This window comes from Hypanus sabinus, chromosome 27 (assembly GCF_030144855.1).
Source record: "Hypanus sabinus isolate sHypSab1 chromosome 27, sHypSab1.hap1, whole genome shotgun sequence".
NCBI classification, from domain to species: Eukaryota; Metazoa; Chordata; class Chondrichthyes; order Myliobatiformes; family Dasyatidae; genus Hypanus; species Hypanus sabinus.
Genome location: NC_082732.1, coordinates 17,450,028 through 17,474,381, shown reverse-complemented (window position 1 = coordinate 17,474,381; position 24,354 = coordinate 17,450,028). Strand labels below are relative to the sequence as shown.

Genomic DNA, 24,354 nt, shown 5'->3' with positions numbered 1-24,354 from the left:
TGGAACATTAATTCAAATATTTGCTAGAAAATGAATTAACTATGTAATACCAGTTCTACAAAGCATGACATCATGGGCCTATGGTTTAGTTGAGCATAGATAATGATGAACCCTATAAAAAATTAAATTATTCAACTGTACTCCTTCCCCAGTTTGCTCCAAAAATATTTTGTTCGTAACAAACATTATATAAAATGTGGGTCTGGTCTTTCAATTGAACAAAGTATATTAAGGTTCCCTTCTGTTGAATGGATGATGCATGATGGCCTGCACTATAGAAAGTTTTAGTGCTCATGAATTACAGAGTTCTATAGTGCAGGTCTTCATGTGTCATTCATTCAATAAAAAGGATTAGTTTCTACATTTCATTCAGTTGAAAGACCAGGCCCACATTTTATAGGTCTAAGTAAATTGGGAAATGAATACAGTTGAACTGACTGCTAAATTTCATTTTTATAGGTCCATCATAATTCATGCTTGACTAAACAGAGTACCTTCTCATGGATGTTGAAGATTATTGATACAACAATAACCCCCAAATATTAATTTGCCTCTGTAAAATATCCCATGTGTGTTAGTTAGTGGTATTGTCTTGAAGGGGGCTGGTGGGGTAGAGGGGTGATAGGGAAAGGGGTTTGAAGGAAATTTGGGGAGAATTAAGTCAGATTTATGTGGTTGGGTGTTTAGTGAGCACTGTGGACTCAATGAGTCAAAAAAAAACTGTTTCCATGTTGTATGAATCAATGACTCTGACCTTTTCCTAAAACATACACACAATACTTGAAAATAAAAGCAAGGAAAAACTCATTTGAATTTGAAAATTTGCATTTTTTTTAAACAAAGGTCCTAATGTATTAAGGCATAAATCATATTTAGACAAAGCAAAAAAATATTTTGTTCGTAACAAACATTATGTAAGCAACAAGTAAGCATGAAAAACATGATAATTTAATTGGGCATTAGCAAATCAACATGTTGCATATGGTGTTTCCGGAGAAAAAGGAACTGGTTATCAAATGATTACACAGATTTAAGTTTTGGCAGATATGTCTACACTTAATAGCTCAGTTGCTGTTTACACACAAATATAGAATTATTCAATGCTTTCAATAAAGACAATGTAAACAATAGAGCAAATTGAGTATTTGGTAATGAAATAGTCAGATAATTTCAGCTGTCTGACATTGAAGTAAGTGAAGTAGACTACATAACTCTAGATGTTATGACTTTGTACATAGATTAAATCTCAAGATTCCAAAATTACTTTATATCCAGAATTCAGATGCACCACTTCTCTGAAGTGATATGAGTATCACTTTGGGTTTTAATTTCAGATGAATAATCACTTTGCTGTAATTCCAACATTATTCTTGGGAAGAAGAAAATAAGAGAAAGAAATGTAGGGGGATTATCAGTATTCATGCTTTGAATGAAAGTATTTTTATTAAAAATGTCCAATAACTCAGCATGCTTATTTGGCAGGAAATGTCTCAATCTTGTGTATTTTTCTGTACTAAACCAGCTGACAGTACTACTTCACCAATGATCTCTATGCTTTTGGATTAGATGGTAAAAAATAGTTAGACGAGATGTCCTTCTGATTTTAACACTGCAATGCCACGTATAAGCACATGGATATTGAGTTCCTTTGTGATTCACTGTTTGCTTCATATTCTTCTATCATTTATAGTTCAAGACAGACATATTATGACTAAATGGATTGGTTATAGAAAGTAGATTACTAGAAATCACATTGTGTAATAATCTTCATTTAGCACTATGTGATTGAAAGTATACTTGTTATGGAGTGAAACAATGTAATTTCATTGTTTTATGATCATCTCATGTTATTCAGTGTTGGCGCATGGCCTAGTGGGCAAGGCATTAGACTAGTAACCTGAAGGTCACTGGTTTTGAGCCTCAGCTGAGGTAGCGTGTTTGTGTCCTTGAGCAAGGCACTGAACAACACATTGCTCTGCGACGTCACCGGTGCCAAGCTGCATGGGTCCTAGTGCCCTTCCCTCAGGCAACATCAGTGGCGTGGAGAGGGGGAGGCCTGCAGCTTGGGCAACTGCTGGTCTCCCATACAACCCTGCCCAGGCCTGCGCCCTGGAAACTCCAGGCGCAGATCCATGGTCTCTTGAGATCGACGGATGTCACCACATGTTATTCTGCTAATTTGGCTGGGGTCTTTGCTTTTCCTTTCTTTTGAGGCATTACAGAGAGGAATATTATCCAAGTCGTACAGAGGGCAAATATTATTGAATGCTCTATTGACAACTGAATTTTTGGTGTATGGAGACTACTTGGAACCTCATTAAATGCCTTGTGTTATGCAATCTGCCCCTCTGGTACCAAGCCCACCCAATGATGTCTCTTCTGACCATCTGAATATCCTAGGCTCACTTTCCAATCTCCAACCTCCCTTCAATTAGCCTACGTCACAACCATCCAATCAGCTTCAAACCCTAATCCAGATATCCCCTAAGGTCCCCCACAAGAGGCTCCATTCTTCACCTATAACAACCACCTTAGGGCATTAGTTAATCAGCCTAACTCTGGGCTCTAATCATAACTGCTAGCCATTTAATTCCCACTTTCCTGTCATTCATCTGATTGTTGATCCAAGTTTTGGTCTCATTTAGAACAAAGTTCATAATTTCTTCTCCCACAACCACACCCTGCCTACCATCCTCCAAGACATGGCCTTAATCCTGGTCCTGAGCCCAGGATGTTCATGGATAGGTGTAATGTCCATTCAGCAATTAATATGGAACATCCTTCAAATAGATTGGATTACCGGTGTCATTAACCTTTATGCCTAGTACCTGTGGATCTTATTCTGTCAGAGTCAACTGTTTTAAGAGAAGAAAAGAAGAAAGATGTAAATAAGAGATATTTTGAAACAACAAGACCAAGGCTGGATGAAAGTGTGGAGGAATATAGAAGAAATGATTTACCAGAACCAAACCAAGGAGAATGAATTTTTAATGTCACTTGGTGTTCCTCTTAGAAGTCATCACCCTGAAACAGTGGTGTCAAGAAAACAACCTCTCCCTCAATGTCACAAAAACAAAGAAGCTGGTTGTGGCCTACAGGAGGAACGGAGACAGGCTAACCTGTATTGACATCAATGGATCTGGGGTTATGAGGGTGAACAGCTTTAAGTACCTCGGCATCACTGAGGACCTCACGTGGTCTGTACGTACTGGCTGTGTGTTTGGAAAAAGTACTTAAGTGCCTCTTTCACCTCAGACGGTTGAAGAAGTTCGGCATGAGTCCCCAAATCCCAAGGACTTTCTACAGGGGCACAATTGAGAGCATCCTGACTGGTTGCATCACTGCCTGATATGGGAACTATACTTCCCTCAATTGCAGGACTCTGCAGAGAGTGGTGTGGACAGCCCAGTGCATCTGTAAATGTGAGCTTCCTGCTACTCAGGACATTTACAAAGACAGGTGCGTAAAAGGGCCCAAAGGATCATCGGGGACTCGAGACACCTCAACTACAAACTGTTCCAGCTGCTACCATCCGGGAAACAGTACTGCAGCATAAAAGCCAGGACCAAAAGGCTCTGGGACAGCTTCTTCCACCAGGCCATCAGACTGATTAATTCATGCTGAGACAATTGTATTTCTAAGCTATATTGACTGTCCTGTTGTACATACTATTTATTACAAATTACTATATATTGCACATTTAGACAGAGACCTAACATAAAGATTTGTACTCCTCATGTATGTGAAGGATGTAAGAAATAGTCAATTCAATTCAAATTCTAATGTTTTGCTCTTGCTTCTCCACAAGCTAATATTTCAAGTTTATAATTTAAGATTATATTTATGCACTACCAAGTAATTTTTTTGGGAAAATGGGTACAGAATGTCAAAAGGATTGCAAGAAAGGGGTTGCCATTTCCTATTATTAGAAATTTGCAGCACGAAACCAGTCAGTAGCTATTCCCGAAGCAACATGCACATAATGCTGGAGGAATTCAGCCAGCCAGACAGCATCTATTTAAATGAATAAACAATTTATGTTTCGGATTGAGACACTTCATCAGGACTGAAAGGAATGGAGAAGACACCAGAATAAAAGGGTGGGAGAGTGGAAGAAGGACAAGCTAGCAGGGGAAGCCAGGTGGATGGGGAAAAGGGATTGAAGAAAGAAGCTGGGAGGTGATAGGTGGAAAGGGCTGGAGAAGAAAGGAATCTTATAGGAGAGGAGAGTGGACCATGCAAGAAAGGGAAGGAGGAGGGACACCGGGGGAGGTGATAGGCAAGTGAGGAGAAGAGGAGACCTGAGTGGGGAATAGGAAAAAAAAGTGAAGAGAGAGGAAGAATAATTACTGGAAGGAGAAATCGATCTTCATGCATCGGGTTGGAGGCTATCTAGTATGAACATGGGATGTTATTCCTCTACCCTGAGAGGGCCTCATCGTGGCAGAAGAGGAGCCATTGAATGGCATGTCGGAACAGGAATGGGGATCAGAATGAAAATGGCTGGCCACCAGGATGTTCTGCTTTTTGCGCATGGAATGGAGATGCTCGTCAAAGCGGTCCCCCAGTTTATGTCAGGTCTCACCAATGTAGTGGAGGCTAAACTGGGAGTGAAGAATTCCCCCTTAAATTTTTCACTGCTTACCTTTCACTGTAACCTCTGTTTGGAGTCTCACCCAGTCTTAGTGGAAAAAGCCTGCTTTTGTTTATCTGTACCCTCATAATTTTTTATACCTCTATCAAATCTCCCCTCAGTCTTCTAAACTCGAGGGAATAAAATCCTTGTTCAATGAAAAAGGATCTTGTGCTTTCCCGGCATATATAATGAATAAACTTTTGTCAGACTTCCAGCTGAAACGTCGGTTATAATCGATATCTGTATCTGGCTGGAAGCTCGAGAAATTTTATTTGTCCCTATTCAATCTTTACCAATAATTCAGATCCTTCAGTCCTGGCAACATCCTTGTAAATTTCCTCTGCACTCTTCAATCTTATTTATATATTTCCTGTAGGTATCTGTAAACCCAGATCCTTCTGTTCTACCACACTCCCCATGCGCTACAGTTCACCTTGTAGGGTCTACACTGGTTGGTTCTCCCAAAGTGCAACTCCTCACATTTGTCTATATTAAATTCCATTTGCCATTTTTCAGTCACTTTTTCAGGTGGTCCAGATCCCACTGCACACTTTGATAGTATTCTTCGCTGTCCACTACACCCACAGTCATGTTGTCATCTGCAAATTTGCTGATCTAATCACATTATCATCCAGATTGTTGCTAGAGATGACACATTAACAATCGATCCCTGCAACACACTCCTAGTCATAGGTCCCTGGTCAGAAGATGCAACTATCTACTACAACACTCTGACTTGTCCTGCGAAGGCAATGTCTAATCCAATTTACAATGTCATCTTAAATACCAAGTGGCTGAATCTTCTTGACTAGCCTCCCAAGCAGAACCTCGTCAAAGGTCTCGCTAAACTCAACATCCATATGCAGTTCCTCGAGCATTTTGTTTATGTTGTTCTAGATTTTGAGCATCTGCAGATCTCTTGTTTGTGTTTCCTTAAGTTCCCTTTTTTCCTCCAAAATGACATTGTACAAAAAGAACCATTAATTCAATATAACCATGCCTTTTTAATAGCTGTAAAGTTTTAGTATTTATGTTAGATTTGGAGTTTTTGGATTATAAATCACATACCTTCCTTCCGGCCTCGTTGTTGTGCAGATTCATTAGTGGTCTGCTTGAAGAAGCACCTTTGCTTCTTTCTCTTACATCCACAAATGACTGGGAAAAGGCAACACCATAGGCGATGTTATCTGAACAGCCTGACCACTGGAAACCTAAGCACAACAGTAATAAGAAAATATTATGGATTAGAATAAAGGTTTGTATAATTCATTGAAGAGTAATTTGGATATTTCTAAGGTTAATTTATATAACAGAAACAAATTCAAAATTTACCAGTCATAATATTATCCTTTCTCATAACTGATAAGATAGTGGATTAATTATCATTCCATATTTGTTTGATTATTAATGTTTTTCAACTTTTCTGTTCATGAGGGCATTGATACTTTGTGGAATTCACATGAACATAAAATAACATCTTTAGGCTTATCAGGTTCAGCATATCTAATTGATTTTGTAATCTCACATGCCATGCTCTGAATTCCTGGTCATGTTGCCCTTGAGATGCCCAAAGAATATAAACTAGCCACCTGAGAAAAATTGCTAAAAATTCATCACTGAGTCCTCAAGAATCAAGCTTTACGAACTGACAGTCCACTTTGTTAGCCATGTATCCTCAGATATGCTGCCTCCTTCCAGAAACTAATTATTCCTTTTTAAGGACTGGAGTCATACCACATTATGGCAAACATTTCCATATGCTAATGATTCTGTATAAAAGATTATTCCTTGCAAGTAGTGGTATTCTACCTCAGGTCTTTAGAAGTAGTAGAGCTTTGGTATTTGTTTGAATGCATCAAATTCTAGTCTTCCTCACTAACCCTCACATCACTCCTGAAGTTTAGGGGAAAAATACAGCATTGTCCTTTTTAAGCCAGGGCAATGAAAGCTATGGAGACTTTAACCTGTTACTTAAGCAAAGCAGAAAACAATAATATGTTACATTTGGTTTCTTTAACTTTTTCTTATTAGCTCTTCATTGCCAAGAAAGGATGTTTTCATTTGCCTAATCATTTGAGTAAATTTATAGAGTACATAGAACACAGTTTACTTCTGCTGTGAGTTTTAATTACACAATCCATGTGATGGCTTTCATCCTGGCTTTGAATTGGGTTTTAACTAATAAACATTTGCTTTTTTTCCCCTCACCATCTATGGTAGCTGTCTAGCCTGACTATCTTTCTTCGCAGTTTTTAGACAGCTGTCCTGAATTAAACCAGAAAGATTAATACCACCCTCTGGAAAATAAAAAAAAATGACCAGGACTGCACATTTTTGGATAAATGTTAAATACAAAGGAGATGCCAATCAAACACACATTTTCACAAATACCACAAGATGTTTGTACTTGCATTAAATGGCTTGCTCATTCCCTTAAACAGACATAGAAAACTGACTTTAGTCTGAAACAGTTCTTTCAAGCTAGGAGGAAGCTGGTCTTATAACCCACAGCTGGTGAGTTGTCCAAGCAAGTCATGGGGCATGCAGGACTTAAAAGGAAGAGGATATGACTGAGCCATCCTCTCTAGCTGTAGTGTCTCAAATACATCATAAATATTAAGACTCCTCAGTGCAGTTTCATCTCTGTGATGTAGGTGCTGGAAAGGTGGAGAGTGGCCTTCTGTGTTTATTACTGGTCAGTGATATATTCCCTACCCAAGGGGTCACCAACCTTTTTTGCACCACGGACCGGTTTAATATTGACAATATTCTTGCGGACCAGCTGAGGTGCTGGGGGAGGGGTGGTGTGGGTGTTAATATCAACCGGAATATAGGTGATAAGTCAACTATGTCACTTATAAATGGCTAATACACTCAATTTTGTTTTTAAAAGGATTTATCTAATGAATTTAATATTAAACACACAGTGCATATTTTCCTCGCAAGAACATAGTGATAAGTCAATTATAACTCACTAATAAGTCAATAGGATCATAACATTTTAAGTAACATTTGGATATTAAACACACAGTACATATTTTCCTCATATGAACATATAAAATCATTGCAACACACCAGTGAGAGGACAAGGTAAGGGCCGGAGGTCCCCTTACTGGAGTTGTGGTGGTTGCAATCCGGAGAGAGCAACCGACTGAGCGAGGAGTGCGACAGGGCACATGCTCCCCACCCCCCCCCCATAGGTAGGTAGGATCTATTGGCCATCAAAAGGTTGGCTCGAGGGATGACTTTCAATAGATTGCAGCGAGGTAGCTGCTCTGCTAATTACAAAACCCTGAGCTCAAATTAGGTTGTCTGCAAATATTTTAGCACCGGGTTCCCCACGAACCTTCGGTGTGCTAAACAGGTTTAGAGGCGCTTCCCATCTGTCCGCGCTCCAGGTCAGGACCAATGGCACTTCTCACCGGCCGCACAAGACGGCCAGTCACCCGAGGCCAACCAGTGATCCCTGGCGCTAGGGTATCACTGTGTTTAGGTGACAGATGACCTCGCGTGCGTTGAAGTTCAACAGTGGGTGTGACAGAGAATGAGGAAAGGTGCTGTTGACTCATATCATTTCATATCAACAAATCATATCGTTTCCTCACGGCCCGGTAGCACATGCTTTGCAGCCTGGTACCAGCCCACGGCCCGGTGGTTGAAGACCAGTGCCCTACCCTACCTGTGGCTTCTCTCTGAAGTACAAATGCATAAATGAAGATGAAATACAAAAGGGAGTTTTCTTGGGTGCTTGTTCATTCGGGATGAATATTAGCACTGGTTAAGTGGAACATTTTCCCTCCCAGGCAATGAGAATCAGCATGAAACACTCTGCCAGATTGACAATTGGTTTGTTACTCTCTCCCATACTCTTTGCCCCAACAACTAGCCTTACTCCAATCCGAGTTAGGACCTAATGTATATGATTTACTTCATACCAGCTATTCTGTGGGCTCTGTATTAGACTATCCCTTAATACTAGATATGGTTACAAATCAAAATACACTAATGCTAGAAATACTACATTTGAAATAGAAATATATACATGCTGCTAGACTTGTTCAATTTTTTCAGATTATAAATAATTTACAATATACACCAGGATCTGGATTGAAATTGATAAAACTTATTGAGGTCCTTTCCCTCTTGACTAGTTAAGAACATCGATCCTTACAGGTGCAAGGCCAATGGCTCTCGTTACAACAGGCAGTCCCAGATGAAGCAACACTTTTGTATTTACCATCAGGGCTCACTCCGTGGACTGTGCGATCACATCCACACTTTTCCAGCTCTCCACTACTACAGGCACGGGTAACTGCAAATGCCACTCCAGCAGATGAGATTGCATATACAAAGGCTGCTTCTCTTGTTCCTGCATTCGAAGAAATGACACTGGTTACTTAATCACATTACAGACATATATGGAATTAACAGTATCTGCAGAGAACGATGGATCCAAGTTACATAACCAGTTCTGTTTTATTATCAACCCAAAGGTATTGTAGGTATTTACACCAGTTAGATTTCAACTGTATCTTAGCATTTAAAATAAAATTCTCCATTTCTGTCTGACGATGAGCCTTCCCAAACTAGAGATGTCCTCGTTAATCTTGGCCTCACTTTGATAAATTTGCTACATTCCCTCTGTGTACTTTGTTTTGGCCCTCACCCCCTCTCTTCCCAGCCAAAACACCGATACGGTTCCCATTGTCCTTACCATAATAACAAATGGATTATTCTTCCTCTCTCTCTCTGCCACTTAAAACTCACTTGCTTACTTACTTATCTTCTTACTTACACAATTCTGATGAAGGGTCATCAATTTGAATCCTCTACTTCACTCTTCACAAACCTGTACTTTGTTTTTGTTTCTGACATTTACAAGCACTGTGTGAAAGCTACATTTGTTACAGTTTTGTTAAATAACATTCAAACTTTTTTCTCCTTTACAATGGCCTTTTTTATTTGTATTGTGATTAAGTGCATGATCGACACAACTTGGAACTAGAAGTTTTGGAGTCTGTTATGATAGCTCTAAAAACTCCAATATCTGCAACAGTCATTACACAAGCCTGCTGCCAGGACATAGTGTTAAACCAATTGACCTGTCTGGGCACCTGCTAGTAGACCTACTACTGTTTCCACACAATCTTTGGCTTGCTCCTGGCATTAAAGCATAATTGTCTTCTATTTGCTTGCAGACTATTTTGGAAACACAGCACTTTCTTCTTTCTTAACATCTCCATCACCTCCTTTTCTCGCTCCAAAAGCTGGTTTAAGACCATAAACTGTAGCAAAACTAACCCCCTTAATAAAGCCAACTACTCATTGATTAATTATTAATTGATGGGCCAACAGATATACAGAAAGATGCTGGGAAAAAAGCCAGTATTATCATTAAGGATCCCACCCATCCTGCCCATGGACAATTCCTTTCACTCCCGTTAGGGAGGAGGCTATGTAGCATCCACACCAGATACAAAAGCAGTTGCTTTCCCCTAGCAGTAAGGCTGATCAACACCTCCACCCACTAACCCATGTCATCAGCACTACTTTATAATTTCCTGTTTTATATTTTTATTATTATTGTGCTATTTATCTTAGTGTTACTATATGCTACATTGGATCCCAAGTAACAATTATTTCGTTCTCCTTTACACTTGTGTACTGGAAATGACATTAAACAATCTTGAATCTTGAAAGATCACTAATGTTTTAGATCATGTTACTTTAATGGCTGGTGGGTAAGAATGTGAAGCTGATTAAGGCATGAGATGATAGCTGAGAATGAAGCAGTTCCATGCTATTACACACAACTGTAATCTTATTAAACTAGAACTAAGGTTTCTTATTACCAAATTTAAGTCTGTGTTTCTGCTTTGAACATTGCAAATAGATTTATTTTAATCCTTATATTTCCTTTCCTGCTCTCTGATGAGTGCTAGGCTGCAGCTCAAAGAGCTCCCTTTGCCTTGTGGCATTCCACACAAGTAATTATTTTTCATCTGTAAGCCCGGAAATGAGCTGTTGGGAACAGTGGGCATGATAGGCACCACAGCTGACAGATACCAACCCAACACTCATCTGAAATCCACATATGCATTTGCCACCAAGGCTCGTTGGAAATTCTGGCTGGTTTTTCTTTCTTACATCCAGAGCTGCTGAAGCCAACTGGAGTAGCTGGATAACCATCAAGGACATTCACTCTGTGGTCACTTTATTAGGTACACCTGCTTGTTAATGTAAATATCTAACTAGCCAATCATGGCAGCTACTCAGTGTATAATAGGGTCAATAGGCTCAGTGTATAATAATTATAATAGTGTATAATAGACATAGGGTCAAAAGGTTCAGGTCAAACATCAGAATGGGTTTGAAGTGTGATCTAAGTGACTTTGACCATGGAATGGTTGTTGGTGACAGACAGAGTAGTTTGAGTATCTCAGAAGCTGCTGATCTACTGGGATTTTCACTCAAAACAGTCTATGGAGTTTACAGAGAATAGTGTGAAAAACAAAAAAGCTTCCAGTGAACCTATTACTTTTGAAACGTCGACAGTGCTTCTCCTTATAAATGCTGCCTGGCCTGCTGTGTTCCACCAGCATTTTGTGTGTGTTGTTTAAGCTTTCAGTGAGCAGCAGTTCTGTGGGTGAAATCGCTTTGTTAATGAGAGAGGTCTGAGGAGAATGACCATACTTGTTCAAGCTGATGGGAAGGCGACAGTAACTTAAATAACCAGACATTATAACCGTGGTGTCAAAAAGAGCTTTTCTGAATGCATTAACACATCGATCCTTGAAGAGGATGAGCTACAGCAGCAGAAGAACATAAACATACGTTCATGTGGCCACTTTATTAGGTACAGGAGCTACTTAATAAAGTAGCTCTCCACTCCCCATCAGGGAAGAGGCCACAGAGCATTCATACCAGGCCCACCAGACTCAAAAACAGTTACTTCCCCCAAGCCCTCAGGCTAATCAACACTTCCACCCATGAACCCACCCCACCCCCACTACTTTAACAGTAGATTTCATACAGTCACCTTGGGTACAAATACTCCTATACCTAGCATTGCTTTATGTACATACAACCTGTATGTATATAAGCTAATAGTATGTATTTATATTATTGTGTGTTTATTGTGTTTAATCCTACATTGGATCTAAGTAGCAATCATTTCATTCTCCTTTACACTTGTGCACTGAAGAATGACAACAAATAATCTTGAATCAGAATTGAGGCCATCTTATTCATTGCAGCCCCAGATTAATGGTTGAGGGTTTTTAACTTCTAATTTTTTAAGAGATTCATATGAGTAACTTTATCATAGATCTGTCAATGTTGGGACCTTTTAATAGTGTTTAAACATAAAAACTATTTCCTATAAACTGAAACCGTCTTACAAACGATTTTGTGCCAATTGGCTGTACCAATTGGATCCTTTTAGTTTAATTGAAGTGTTTTTCAATGCAAAAGTATTATTTATTATTCAAGGGGGAATTTATGTCTTATTAATATTGGTCCCGGACCTCAACAGTAGTGAATTTTTATCAAACTAATAGCCTCTTCGTTTACAAATAAAATTATTTCTCTTAACAAATATTGTTCCAGATATATTAAAACACACAAATGTTATTAATAATGTTTAATAGGAATGTGATGCAACTTTTCCTTACATAAATGGGGTGTACTGGAATTCAATCCTCTGTCACCATAATTTTTACCAGTATTCTCCTCCAGTTTTTCAAGGACATTGGCAGCAATTTATTTCCTTTGCTTAACTGCCACTCTCAATTGTGAGTTGGAGGTACTTTGTTGTAGCTGACCGTTTAACTGCAGAGCACATTTTAAAACGGTCTTACTATTAGCCTAATGTACAGTTTTCAGCACGCATCTTTGGTTAGTGATCAGGAGTATGTAACCTGACTAAATCTTTCCCTTTCCCAGCCCGATGATATTGAAAGATTGCAAAATTAGACAGTACCTCACGAAAAGTCCCTTGGCATCAATCTCTCATAATGCTCTTTACTAAGGGCTGAGAAACTGCGTTCACTGTGGTTGTACTTTGACCTTTGTGCTAAGTTGTCATTGTTCATTCCTGCACTAACTTCATCTACAGTTATTTTCTTCTGATGCTATTGACAGCAGGCCCAACTTCAGCAAAAGAGCAGTAATGTAAATTGGATGTTTCTGTTACATCTGACCCTTTTGAGCTCCACCAAATCAAGGACTGACAGGGGCTGATCAGAGGCACAGACTTGACTATTAGGATGACAGCAGACTACTTACTGAATAGACCAGCAAAATGGTATGACTTCTTTGGACTGTGTAGACCTTCCTTGGTCCCTGGAGAAGATGCAGCAGCCAGGAATGAAGTTAATAAGTGCTGGTTTTCAGTGGTTCTTTCTGGCTCTATGAAATCCACTCCACAGGGCAGATTTCAGTAATAATGGGTCTTTGAGTATTAGAGGAATTTCTCAAGGGCCCCAGCTAAATCAAAGCTACGTTTTTTTTAGTATTTCCCTTATTTTTGTCAACATGCCAAATGATTCATTAATTTGAACAGTTTTTGTTTACATGACAGCTACAGTTGCTGAGCTGTTAACTTTTCCATAACACCTCTTTTATTATGTATTTTTGTTTCTGTTTAATTTCAAGCACCCGGGTTAATACCAAGACTCTTAGGTCAATTAGATACACCCTGACCCTATAGTATACTTTCATCGCATTTGCAATCAATGTGACATTTTTCCATGTGCAACACTCGCCCTAACACTTCCAAATTTGATTAGTCCATTCGACTAAATTAATATTGAATGTGGGCATCCTGATGCCATCTAGGAACTGGGAGTGAAACTTAATATAGGACCTTCAATGTTACCAGACAAAGGCAAAGTCATCCATCTGCTTACTGCCAGATTCAACACAAGTTTGTATCCAACTTACCCCTTTGTGAATTGTGAATAATGCTCAAAATTGCTTTTTCAACAATGCGTATAAATTTAAAGCACCAATGGACTGTGGCACACAAAAGTAATAGTGCTAAAATACTTCTTTGTGCTAACAGTCATAGTTTGCAGCATGAATTTAGAGTGCCTAGCTTAGATGATGATTAATGAAGTGTTAAAGTGTTGCATATACAACTAATTAACAAATTAGCATTTGGAAATATGAGACAGGAAATATGAAATCTACTGTTAAGTGGGTACTGTGAACATAAATTACAGCACAATTTGCTGCTATGACTGTTGGTATTCAGTTAGATATGAATAAGAACCCTCAATGGCTGGTAAATTCCCTACAGGTGTTGAATAGATGAGGATATATTAATCTGCACTGAGTTAGCTTAATTGAGCAGGATGATAATAGGAGTGTTACAAATGGACTCAACACTCCAGGGCAGAAATGGAAATAGAACAGTCATAGTTTCAATTCACCACTCTTAATATAACTAGTCCTGTTAAAAAATGTGTATCATTTTGTGTGGATTGGTGGAGCCATAGCAGTGATCAACCACTCTGCTCCCCTCCTCTCTCTGCCATTCTCCAATGGCTTGGTGATGCACTTTAATACAAAAACATATTCTATTTTCCGTTGGCCATCAAGATAGGAGAACAAAGAATGGAAATTGAGCACCTGCAGGGAATGATGAGAGGCAGATGCAAGGTAATCTACCAGAGCAGCTGAGCATGAACAAGCGTGCATTTGGATAATTGTCTCATTTTGGCCTTGTGACTGTAGAGGAAGGAATATCCATGTGACTCAACCAATGTCATGATGATGCCACGTTAAAGCTGTATAGTAAAAAAAATCTCATTCTCTACTTTTGCGCATTTGACAGGTGCATTCCTCATCTTTTCACTGACAATCCATACCTTCCCTGATCTGAAGGAAAGATGCATGATATTGCTCTGTTGACATTTGCTAGAGGAACTCAGCAAGCCAGGCAACATCTAGGAAAAGTGCACAGTCGATGTTTCAGGTGGAAACCATTCAGCAAATGTCCTGTGATTAGTTCAAGGTTAAATCGGTGGTTGCTGGGCTGTGCAGTTTAAAGGGCTGGAAGGGCATTTTCTGGAAGGGTTTTGATCTGAAATGTTGACTGTACTCTTTTCCTAGATGCTGCCTGGCCTGCTGAGTTCCTCCAGCATCTCGTGTGTGTTGATCAGATTTCCAGCATCTGCATATTTTCTCGTTTGTGTTTACCTGACTTGACAAGTTTAAAGTCAGAACCCCCTTCCCCTACCCACTACTCCTCACAATGAAACTAAATTGATTATTCACCTCAAGCAATTCTATTACCATGGCAATTGTTCATCTGAATAATTTGTTCCCAGCAGCAGGGAATGAAGCAATTTGCTAAGGTGCTGCTGGTCCTTGCTCTTCATGTCATTGTGCCATATCTGGACCACATCATTTAAAGCTCATCGGCAAATGAATGAAGAGAGAACCTGTGTGAAGTGTTTTCCTGACACTTAATAGTAAGTAGTTAAAAATGGATAAAATATAGAAGGAAAATTTTAAGAAGGTGGAAGACCAGAAATAAGTTGACATCTCAGAAAGCCAATGTACTGTTGATATTAAGGGCTAAATGTCTTTACCCATTATGTGAAATTCAATCTAGTTAATACACACATTAAAAAACTGACACAAAATAATTGATAACTTGGTTGTATTTATCAAGAATTTGTGAGTTTGGAATAGCATATAATATCACTAAGTGATTTTGTGGTGTGGGTCTGAATGAATACAGTGCACTGTAATAACCTCTACAGTCTGAGATGATGGTTGAAGCTGGGTCACAGACAGAGTTTAAACAGTGTCTAGATGAACACATAGGCATAGAAGGCTATGACAGACTAAGTGTTGGTCAATGGGATTAATATGTTAGAGTGCCCTCTGGTCAGCATGAAGGAATTGGGCTGAACGGTCCCCTTCCATGCTGACTGATTCTGTGGCTAATGGTACAACTTTGAAACAGAGGTTTGGAAGTGATACTTTATTCCATTCAGAATATAACAAACATTATATGTATGTTTAATTAGAGAGTTATGATTGAGAAGCATGGCTTAATGAAGCATCAGAACTGCTCAGTACCTTATCTGCCTCGTGGTGGTGAGAAGCTGTAGGCATAGACGGAAATTGCAATAAAGCAAAGACTTGCACTTGTGTGGCATATTTAGAGAAACTTTCAAGGCATTGCAAAAGTCTTTTCAACTGATGAAGTAGTTTTAAAGTGTAGTCATTTTTGTAATGTAGGAATATTTTGACCTATTATAAATATTTTAGTAAAAAATGCAAACCAATTGAGTGCCAATTATGAACTCAAACCGTGCATAGTTACCTAGGTTTGGCATGCCAGGGATCTGCTGGTGCCAAAATAGTCCATGCTGTTCTAAAAACAAAGAATAAGTGTTCTCTTCCCTTTCATTTTTGTTCTAGGGAAGTCTGGAGTGATTGTGTGATTCTCTTTTTCAGCTATATTACCCTTAAACTGTAAAATAGACTAAGTTCTTCGTCCCAATTCTTTGATACACTGGAAACAACATGACTGTCTACACTAAGATATGGTAATTTGAGCCATTAATTAGGACTATGACACATTTGTCAGAAGAAGCATGCTAAAGCAAGGACATTATGTTAAATTTAAGTAAAACATTGGGTTAGCCTTGTGAAATAAATTCTTGGCATCACACATGAAGAAGGATATCAAGGTCCAAAGAAAGGATGTAGAATAAATTTACTGGAATAGTACTAGAGGTGAAAAAGTTACAAGGTGAAATTAGAAGGATGAGATTTATTTTGCGTGGAGCAGAGAGAGGAAAGATGCAATAAAGGTATTCAAAGCCATGAAATGCTTTGATAAAGAAGAAATTCCTTTCAGTAGTAGCAAAAGGAAGTAGGCACAGTTAGCAAGATGTTAACAAAAGAACCAAATATCAACACAAGGAAAGAAACACTCAAGTTACAATGACGTGAAATGCATTGTCTGATAGTACGATGAAACTTAATTTAATGTCACTTAAAACAGAGAACTGGATTAGTACAGAGAAGTAAAATCTGGAGAGCTGTGGACATTGAGCACTGGACAAGGATCAGGTGGATAGATCTTTAGAAGGATTGATGGACAAAAATATGAATTCCATGACCTTTACAATATCATTCTGTAATTCTATTAAAGTGGATTGTCTGAAGTATAGGCTTTGACACATAAATGCACAAGTGGATCCAGTTTCTAGGCTTGAATATCTTATTTGAGTTGCCACATTCAAAGGAACTGGAGCATCATTTTAAAAAGGCAGTATCTGCAGTGCTATGAGGAAAGAGGAGGAGAGTGGCTAACTGATAGGTATTTTAAAGACCTGACACCATCAAGCCAGTTGTATGTTTGTGTGACTCATTGATTTAAGACCTGTCTCATGCTCTAATCAGCAAACAAACCGTCCATTGTGGTTTGAACCATGCAGATCAAGCCAGAGCCTAAACTTGGGAACCTGATCAATTTTCATTTTAAGAACCACAACTAAAATTAATCTGTGACCCTCACGGGAGGTGCTGAATAAACCAGGACTTCAGGTTTCCTTTAGTAAGGGTTTCAGTATGGTGCTAAAACTGAATTTGTACTGCACTTTGTGATTGAAGTGAATGGCAGAGTAAGATCAAGGGGCGGAATAGCCCACTTTTGTATATATATTGGAAAAGGCACGTGTGCCAGTTCTAACGTGTTAATATTGCCTTCAGGTTACATGTGACTCTTATCAACTCGGCGCTGATACAGTTAAGGAGACAGCAGAACTTGGCCGGTACTGTGCACTGCAGCAACTATTAACTCTTCAGAAGGGTAAGGGGCCGAAAATAATAAATGAAACACATTGTACTTTTCAAAATTATGGTCATTAAATGAACATAAATGAATTTTGCTAAATGCATTGTCTTCACGTGTTAATAACAAATGAAATTTCATCCGGCAGGAATTCAATCAATGAAAATATGTGACATATTTTGTGCTATTTACATGGAATCTATCGACCTGCAGCAGATCAACTTCGCAACATGTCACCCACCCACCGTTCCGTGTAACTCGATGTCATGGGAGTCAGTGCCCAGCGTGCGGCAGCAGGACGCGTGCTGTCAACATTGTTCCCTTGTAAATAACGTTTGCATTTTACTGAGCTAAATTCCCGTTTTAGCATTCACGGGGAAAGGTGGGAGATGGAACGAAGGTCCTCACCACATGCTGGGATGGGATGGACTGCGGTGTCACAGCTGATACTCACTCGGCTGGCCAGTCCTCACCTTGCAGGGCTGTGTCGTGACAGCGGAGGTCGCTCTAATCCATGGAATCCCACGTTCATCACTCCACACTAAGAACAACTGCCTCTCGCTTACTATTTCTCCCCGCAGTTCCAAAGTGACTTGGAACATTTTGGCATCAACCAGTAAGTTAATGGTTGGCTCACTTCTGGGCCTGTTTCTCCCATCCTCATGTCAGCCTTTATTCCGTTTAGGGTCTCTCAACCCTTCCCCCACTCACTTTAGATTCTAAGTCAGTTTAAGGTTCGTTGCAGTACCCGACTTCCCACAATACCATGAGCATTTTCTGCTCATGGTTGTTCATCCTCTTGCCCATTCTTCCTAGGATTTATAAAGTATGATGCAACATAGATGAGATCTTGGTTTGGGAGTGTTCAATTCAATTGATCAACATGACGTGATAGTTGGACCTAAAGTACCTACTTATTTAAACTATTTTAGTTTCAGCTTTTGGACGATATTAGCAAGGCCTACAATTAAAAAAAAATTCAAGAGGTGTGCTCTTCACAGGCTGAGCCAGAATTTAATTTCCCATCTATTATTGTCCTTAGAAGGTGACATTGAGCTGCCTTCTTAACCTCAATGTGGTATACCCACATTGCCCAAAATGCTCTTAGGGAGGGAGTTCCAGGACTTTGACCGAGTGAGTGAAGGAACAGTGGTATATTTCCAAGTCAGAATGATCTTTGGCTTAGAGACCATGTGGTGTTCCTCATGCGCTTTGCTACTCTTGTCCTTACGGCTGGTAGAAGCTGTGGAAGGTGTTGTCTAAGGAGCCTTTGGTGAGTTGCTGTAGTGCATCCTGTAAATGGAACAAAGTGCTGCTACAGTGCATTGGAGTCAGTGAATGGTTGTGGGTGGGGTGTCTATCAAGTGAGTTGCTATCTCCTATACTTATTGTCTTAGAGGAGTTGGTGGTGAGCCTCCTTCTTGAACAGTTCCAGTCCTCTGGAGAAAGTGCTCCTTCACCAGCTGTTGGGCAAACAGTTCCAGCATGAAAACAAAGTACTGGCACTTTATTCCCAAGTCATGGTGGTGTGTGAAGTGGAGGGCATATTAAGGTAGTGGTGTTCCCCTTGAAGATAGAGTACTGCCCCACCAAATCTTTTCGATAATTTTTTTGCAAGATTTTGCTGGGACATCCTAATTGAATAACTGTTACATATTTTGTTGATGATACACATTGTAACTTTGGTGTGTCATTGTTGGAGGGAATCAATGTTTTGAATGATGGATAAGGTACCTATTAAATGCCTGATTAGTTCTAAACGGTATTAAGTTTCTTGATTGTCACCTACCCAGACACATAGGGAGTATTCCCTCATAGTCTTGATATGCCAGTAAATGGTTTTGATCTTAAGAAGCAAGTTGTTATGCTCAGGATACCCCATCTCAGACCTGCTCTATAGCTGCTGTATAAGGCTATTCCACTTAAGTTGCTGGTCAATGATGACAGTTTGAATAGGACCAGCTGAATACGTTTTCCTTTGTTATTCCCATTTATGCTAAGGTCAAGTGAAAATGCACACGATTTGTTTTAAATAGGCTCTTGTAAAATGGTTTTGGGATACTGTACATTCAAATTCTGTTTCTATTTCAAGTCGTTCCATCTCCAAAGTACAAACCCAGCTGAAATCGGCTGACAACACAGAAATTATGGACAAAGGTACCAGAGCAATATACTCAGAATAGGAGATGAGGGAGCATAGGTAGAGCCAGTTATCAGAATGGTCGGTATAGTTCAGCCAAGCATTGATCAGCATGGATTATAAAGGAATTATGAACTCTTTCACAGTGCCCTCATGCAGCTGGTTCAAATGTAGGTTGAGTTGTGAAGATGGAGCAAACTGGCAAATTGCAAATTGCACATATTAAATATTAGAAGTCTTTTGCCCCTCAGGTCAGAAGCTAATGTTTTCTGTTTGTAAAGGACAGATTTTTAAAAAATATAGTAAGATTATACCAGCATTAAAATGTTAAGATGGTACAGTTGACTATCTGCTATATTTTAAGATCTTCAATTAATTTGCACTGGTAACACATGTATTGCAGAATATATAGTACATAGACCTGTTGATGTGAAACCATCTTCTCAAGGAAGTCTCAAGCTTTCACTTGTTAAAATTCAAATGTTCCCAGTTCTGGGATTTCAAACTATTGTTAAATTATTCTTTATAAAAACAACTCTGTACCAATGCAAACTTTGTAATTTGCTTAGTATGTAATACTTTAACAGTGGTAAAATATTGACAAAGTGTCGCAAAGAAAAATAGAGAAATTTTACTTGTGTATTATATGTTTGGACATCTGTGTCTACAGGCATCAATAGTATTATTCCTGGGGCCAGTTCTGGACATCCGTGCTTAAACTTGGCTAGCCTTAAATTTAATGTAAAACCTAGCACTCCAGGAATTTCAATGTTGAGTTTCTCAGATGTCTTCAATGCATAATTTACATGGTCTAATGTTTATTTTCCTACATGTATTATATTTCATTGCATATCTCCATCTTTGACTAAGCCTTCTCAAAGCCCCGGATTTCATTGTAAATCCTATTACAGTTACTGCTAGATGTTATACTTTCCAACCATCTCTTTTGATATCTGCAATTTCCTTCAGATCCCAAGCCCCCACAATCAAGTCTATCTGTTTTATTTTACTTGGAATGTCTTAAAGGTCTTACTAAACATCTGTCCCTGATTTACCTGTACTATCTGTGTAAATCAATGACGTCTTTCCTTTTATTAATATCAATATAATTTTGAGCCTTCCTTTCCAATTATAACTGTTCTTGATCTCCTCTTTTTAAATTCAATTTTTACTATCGCACATGATCAATATTTGACCTACATCAAATCTGTTCGGTATTAACATGACACCTTAATGCACCAGTTTTGCTAAGTTACCACTGCTGTTCCGTGTTTAACTGCTCAATTTTCTATACAGCTCTATGTACAATGTCTATACAAATCATTTGGAAAAAAAAATTAATTGCCCTACACAGGAATACAATGAGTCAAAATTTGACTTTGATATCTAGGAAGACAAATAGTGATTAGTGAATAAATATGAGACGCAACCTCTGGCCACATGTGAGGAGGGTGTTAATAGAAAAGATAGGGGTGAGGAGTCATATAAATCCATTTCCAAGGGAAAGATGGAGTCATGTTTCAGAGGAGTTCCTAAACTGTTATTGGGCTCCATGAAAACAAAGAAATAAGAGTCTGATGGATTTGAAGATGGGGCTCAGTATTTTAAAACTGAATCACTGAAGGACTCTGAACCAGTATATATTATTGGCACTGGAGAGATGGATGAAGAGAATCTGGTACAAAGAAGAATAAGGGCAGCAGAATTTCAGATGAGCTCAATTTTACAAGGTGGAAGATAAAAAAAATTACAAATGATGATTAAAGTTGAAGATAAATGAAACTGAACTAGGAACAAGTGGTTCAAGTGGAAGTGGGCAATGTTGGTGAAAGAATTGCCATTTCTATTACTTTCCAAGAATATTATTTTAATTGTTCTGGAATTACTGTAATGACACTGTACATGAAAGTCCTAGGGTATGATTCCCATTCTGTTTAGGGGTCCAAAAATATTGTTCCTTATCCATCTGTGAGGCCACTGGCTTTTGTGTCTTTGAGGCTCTGTGTGTGTGCATGTGTTTTACTCCTTGTATCATGCACCTTGTTTTCTTTAATCCAATGTGTTTTGTCAGTTAGCATGTGAAGCAAGCACAGAAACTAATATATATGCTGGAGATACATGAAAAATGGGTCAGAATCTGAAATAAGAGGAGACAGAAATATCCCATTTATTGATAGCTAATTAAAGCGATTGGTAACACAGGCAGCAGCAGACTAATTCCCCATAAACCTATTAGTGTTCACTTATATTGACTTTGATGTAAATGGAAATCATAGGAATTTATCCTAGGTGGCTGATCTATTGTAACTTGTTTTTAGCACTGACTGAACTAACTAGGATTTTTTGTCTAATGTTTGAATTATTAATATTTTAAAATTGAATTTCACTATTTCCCAATGTAGCTATGTCATTATCAGTGTTCTAAACAATTTTCCCTCCTCCTTGTTTTCCTGAATTTGTTGACCATTACTAATTTGCTTAAGCTCCAACAATTGTCCTGAAGAAAGGACTCGGCCGGGAACATTGACTTTTCATTTCCATAGATGCGGCCTGACCTGCTGAGTTTTGTGTGTATTACTTTGGATTTCAGGCATCTGTAGAGTTCCTTGTGTTTATGATTGGCAAGTCCATTCATCACAGAATCTTTTAAGTCCAATTATGCCCTCACCCAATTACGTTCTCCCAGTGCAAGCATTGCACCTTGCCCCCAAAGGTCTACCTTAACCTACCATCCAACAATTTTTTCATCTATGGGGGTTCCAATATTCACTGAATAAATTCATGGAGTCATCTGAGAAATTCCTTAATTTGCTTTTAGCTGGAAAATAAGACCTGTGCATAATCATTCGTAGTTTTGCAGCCTTTTCTACTCTGTGCCTCTATATCATACCTAGCTTATTGGCAAAACGTGTGTGTTTGCTATTCTGGATTGAATATTTATCTCAAGATTGCTATCAATGATCTACCATTCCTATTTCCGTAGTACAATAACCATAATTACACTGTCAGTTGACATTTGGTTGTCCAAGAGTTCCTTTGGTATAAAATTCTGCTTTCTCTGGACTTTTATCTCCTTTCAGTTGTTCTTTTGATTCTGGTGAGGGGCAGAAGCCTTCAAACATTCTCGAGGTTGTAAAGAACAAAGGAAAAGCTAAGTTACGATTGTCCTGGGCTGGGCTTCTTAACCTCTAGATAGCAGGAATGTGAGATGACTGAGGGAGATAAAGAATTCCGCAGGTTTGAAATCTTGGGAAAGAGTGAGTTACAGAAAGTGATATTATAATGTATCATGATTTCAACCCATGAAGAGGACATCATATTTGAATTTTGGAAAACAGGAGTAGAAAGTTACAGAGTATTGATAAATTAGAGACGGCCAAGAGATAAATAATTGAAGTTCAACTTTTATTGGTTTTCCCAATAATTTATTGTTTCCTGAGAGTGAGGGGCGCAGCATATTCCTGTACCTTCTTTGTTCCATTCCAGGACTGCATTTAGATGTGCACGTGCATTCATTCTCTGTGTTTCAATATTACTAATTTGAGGATGATCATTACTCCTATCTCTAAAGATCTTTTGTTTCCATCCCAGTTTATTGTCTTTGATCTGTGTGTATTAATTCTGTAATGATTGACAGAGAGATAAAACATGGAAACGTTCTTTGGCCATCAAATCTGTAGGGATCATCAAGCAACCCTGATGAATTTGGATAGGGAATTCTTTACAATGGAATTCTTTTCCTTTACCAGCCTTCAATTCTCTTACCATATTCTTGGATTAAGTAAGGATATAAGAACTTTAAACAGGGAAGCAACATTAAGAAGACACCTATTTTTTTCTCTCATGGATCAATCCACCACATTTTTCAGCTCTGACTCCTAAAAGACATGCCGTCCTTACTGGAACCCAATATCGCCAGGCTCGTTACAATATTATAACTGTGAACTTTCACTGATCCTTGCACTATTCTTGGTTCATGCCCTGGATTTGTTGCATCTGATTTTTGCACCTTGTGTGCTGTAACCCGGGATTACCGGCTTCTGAGTACCTTGTGTGACCACTTTGCCGAATACAGGCAGCGTATCGACAGTGGAGCAGTTCCAGCGGCGGTTCCTGAACTGGTGCTGACACTCTTCGATCGCCAGCTCCGCTCCTCGCCGCACTGAGTCCATCACCTCCACATTCCGCTTACAGATCTGGATCTGTCGGTTTATCAAACCTTTCAACTTCTCGCATGTTTCCTCGTCCTGAATACTGGCGATGGATGACAGTTTGGCCAGATACCTGTTAAAACAAAACAAAAACAAAAACAGCGGGTTAGCAGAATCCAATTCATAGTAAAGCAGCAGGGAATTCAGCGGTCTAGCATAAATGAGGGCTCACCGCAGGGTAACAAATCGGATACGCCGCATTTCAAAACGGGTGATCTACTGGAATTAAAAATAAGAGGTCTACTTTATTGTAGAACTGATCTATTACAGCACACTCCATATATCATAGCCTCAGAACCCCCCAAACACATTCCCTGGGCCAGTGCCAACACTGTCTTAGCAGTATGTTTTGCCTGGAAATTTATCTGAAAGTTTAGTATTTTATATTTGAGTACTGGTAAACACATTAGAATATAGAGATTCTAATCTGAAAAATTGTGCGAAGTAAGTTATTTGCAAATTTAGACTTTCCTAATTCGTCCCTTCCGTAACAGATGAGTTAAACGATATCAGAGAACTTTGTATAAGGTCGCGTTCTCTGTTATGG

At 38.9% G+C, this 24,354-nt stretch overlaps 1 protein-coding gene across 1 annotated transcript in view; it reads right to left on the bottom strand.

The window, feature by feature from the left end:
- The window catches only part of wnt4 (wingless-type MMTV integration site family, member 4), a 32,632-nt gene that overhangs the window by 5,363 nt on the left and 2,915 nt on the right, over positions 1-24,354 (bottom strand). The window contains exons 2-4 of the mRNA XM_059951810.1: positions 23,645-23,880; positions 8,874-9,005; positions 5,705-5,847 (exon numbers count right to left, since the gene is read on the bottom strand). Of these exons, the coding sequence (XP_059807793.1) occupies positions 5,705-5,847; positions 8,874-9,005; positions 23,645-23,880 (511 nt within the window). The remainder of the gene's footprint in view (positions 1-5,704; positions 5,848-8,873; positions 9,006-23,644; positions 23,881-24,354) is intronic.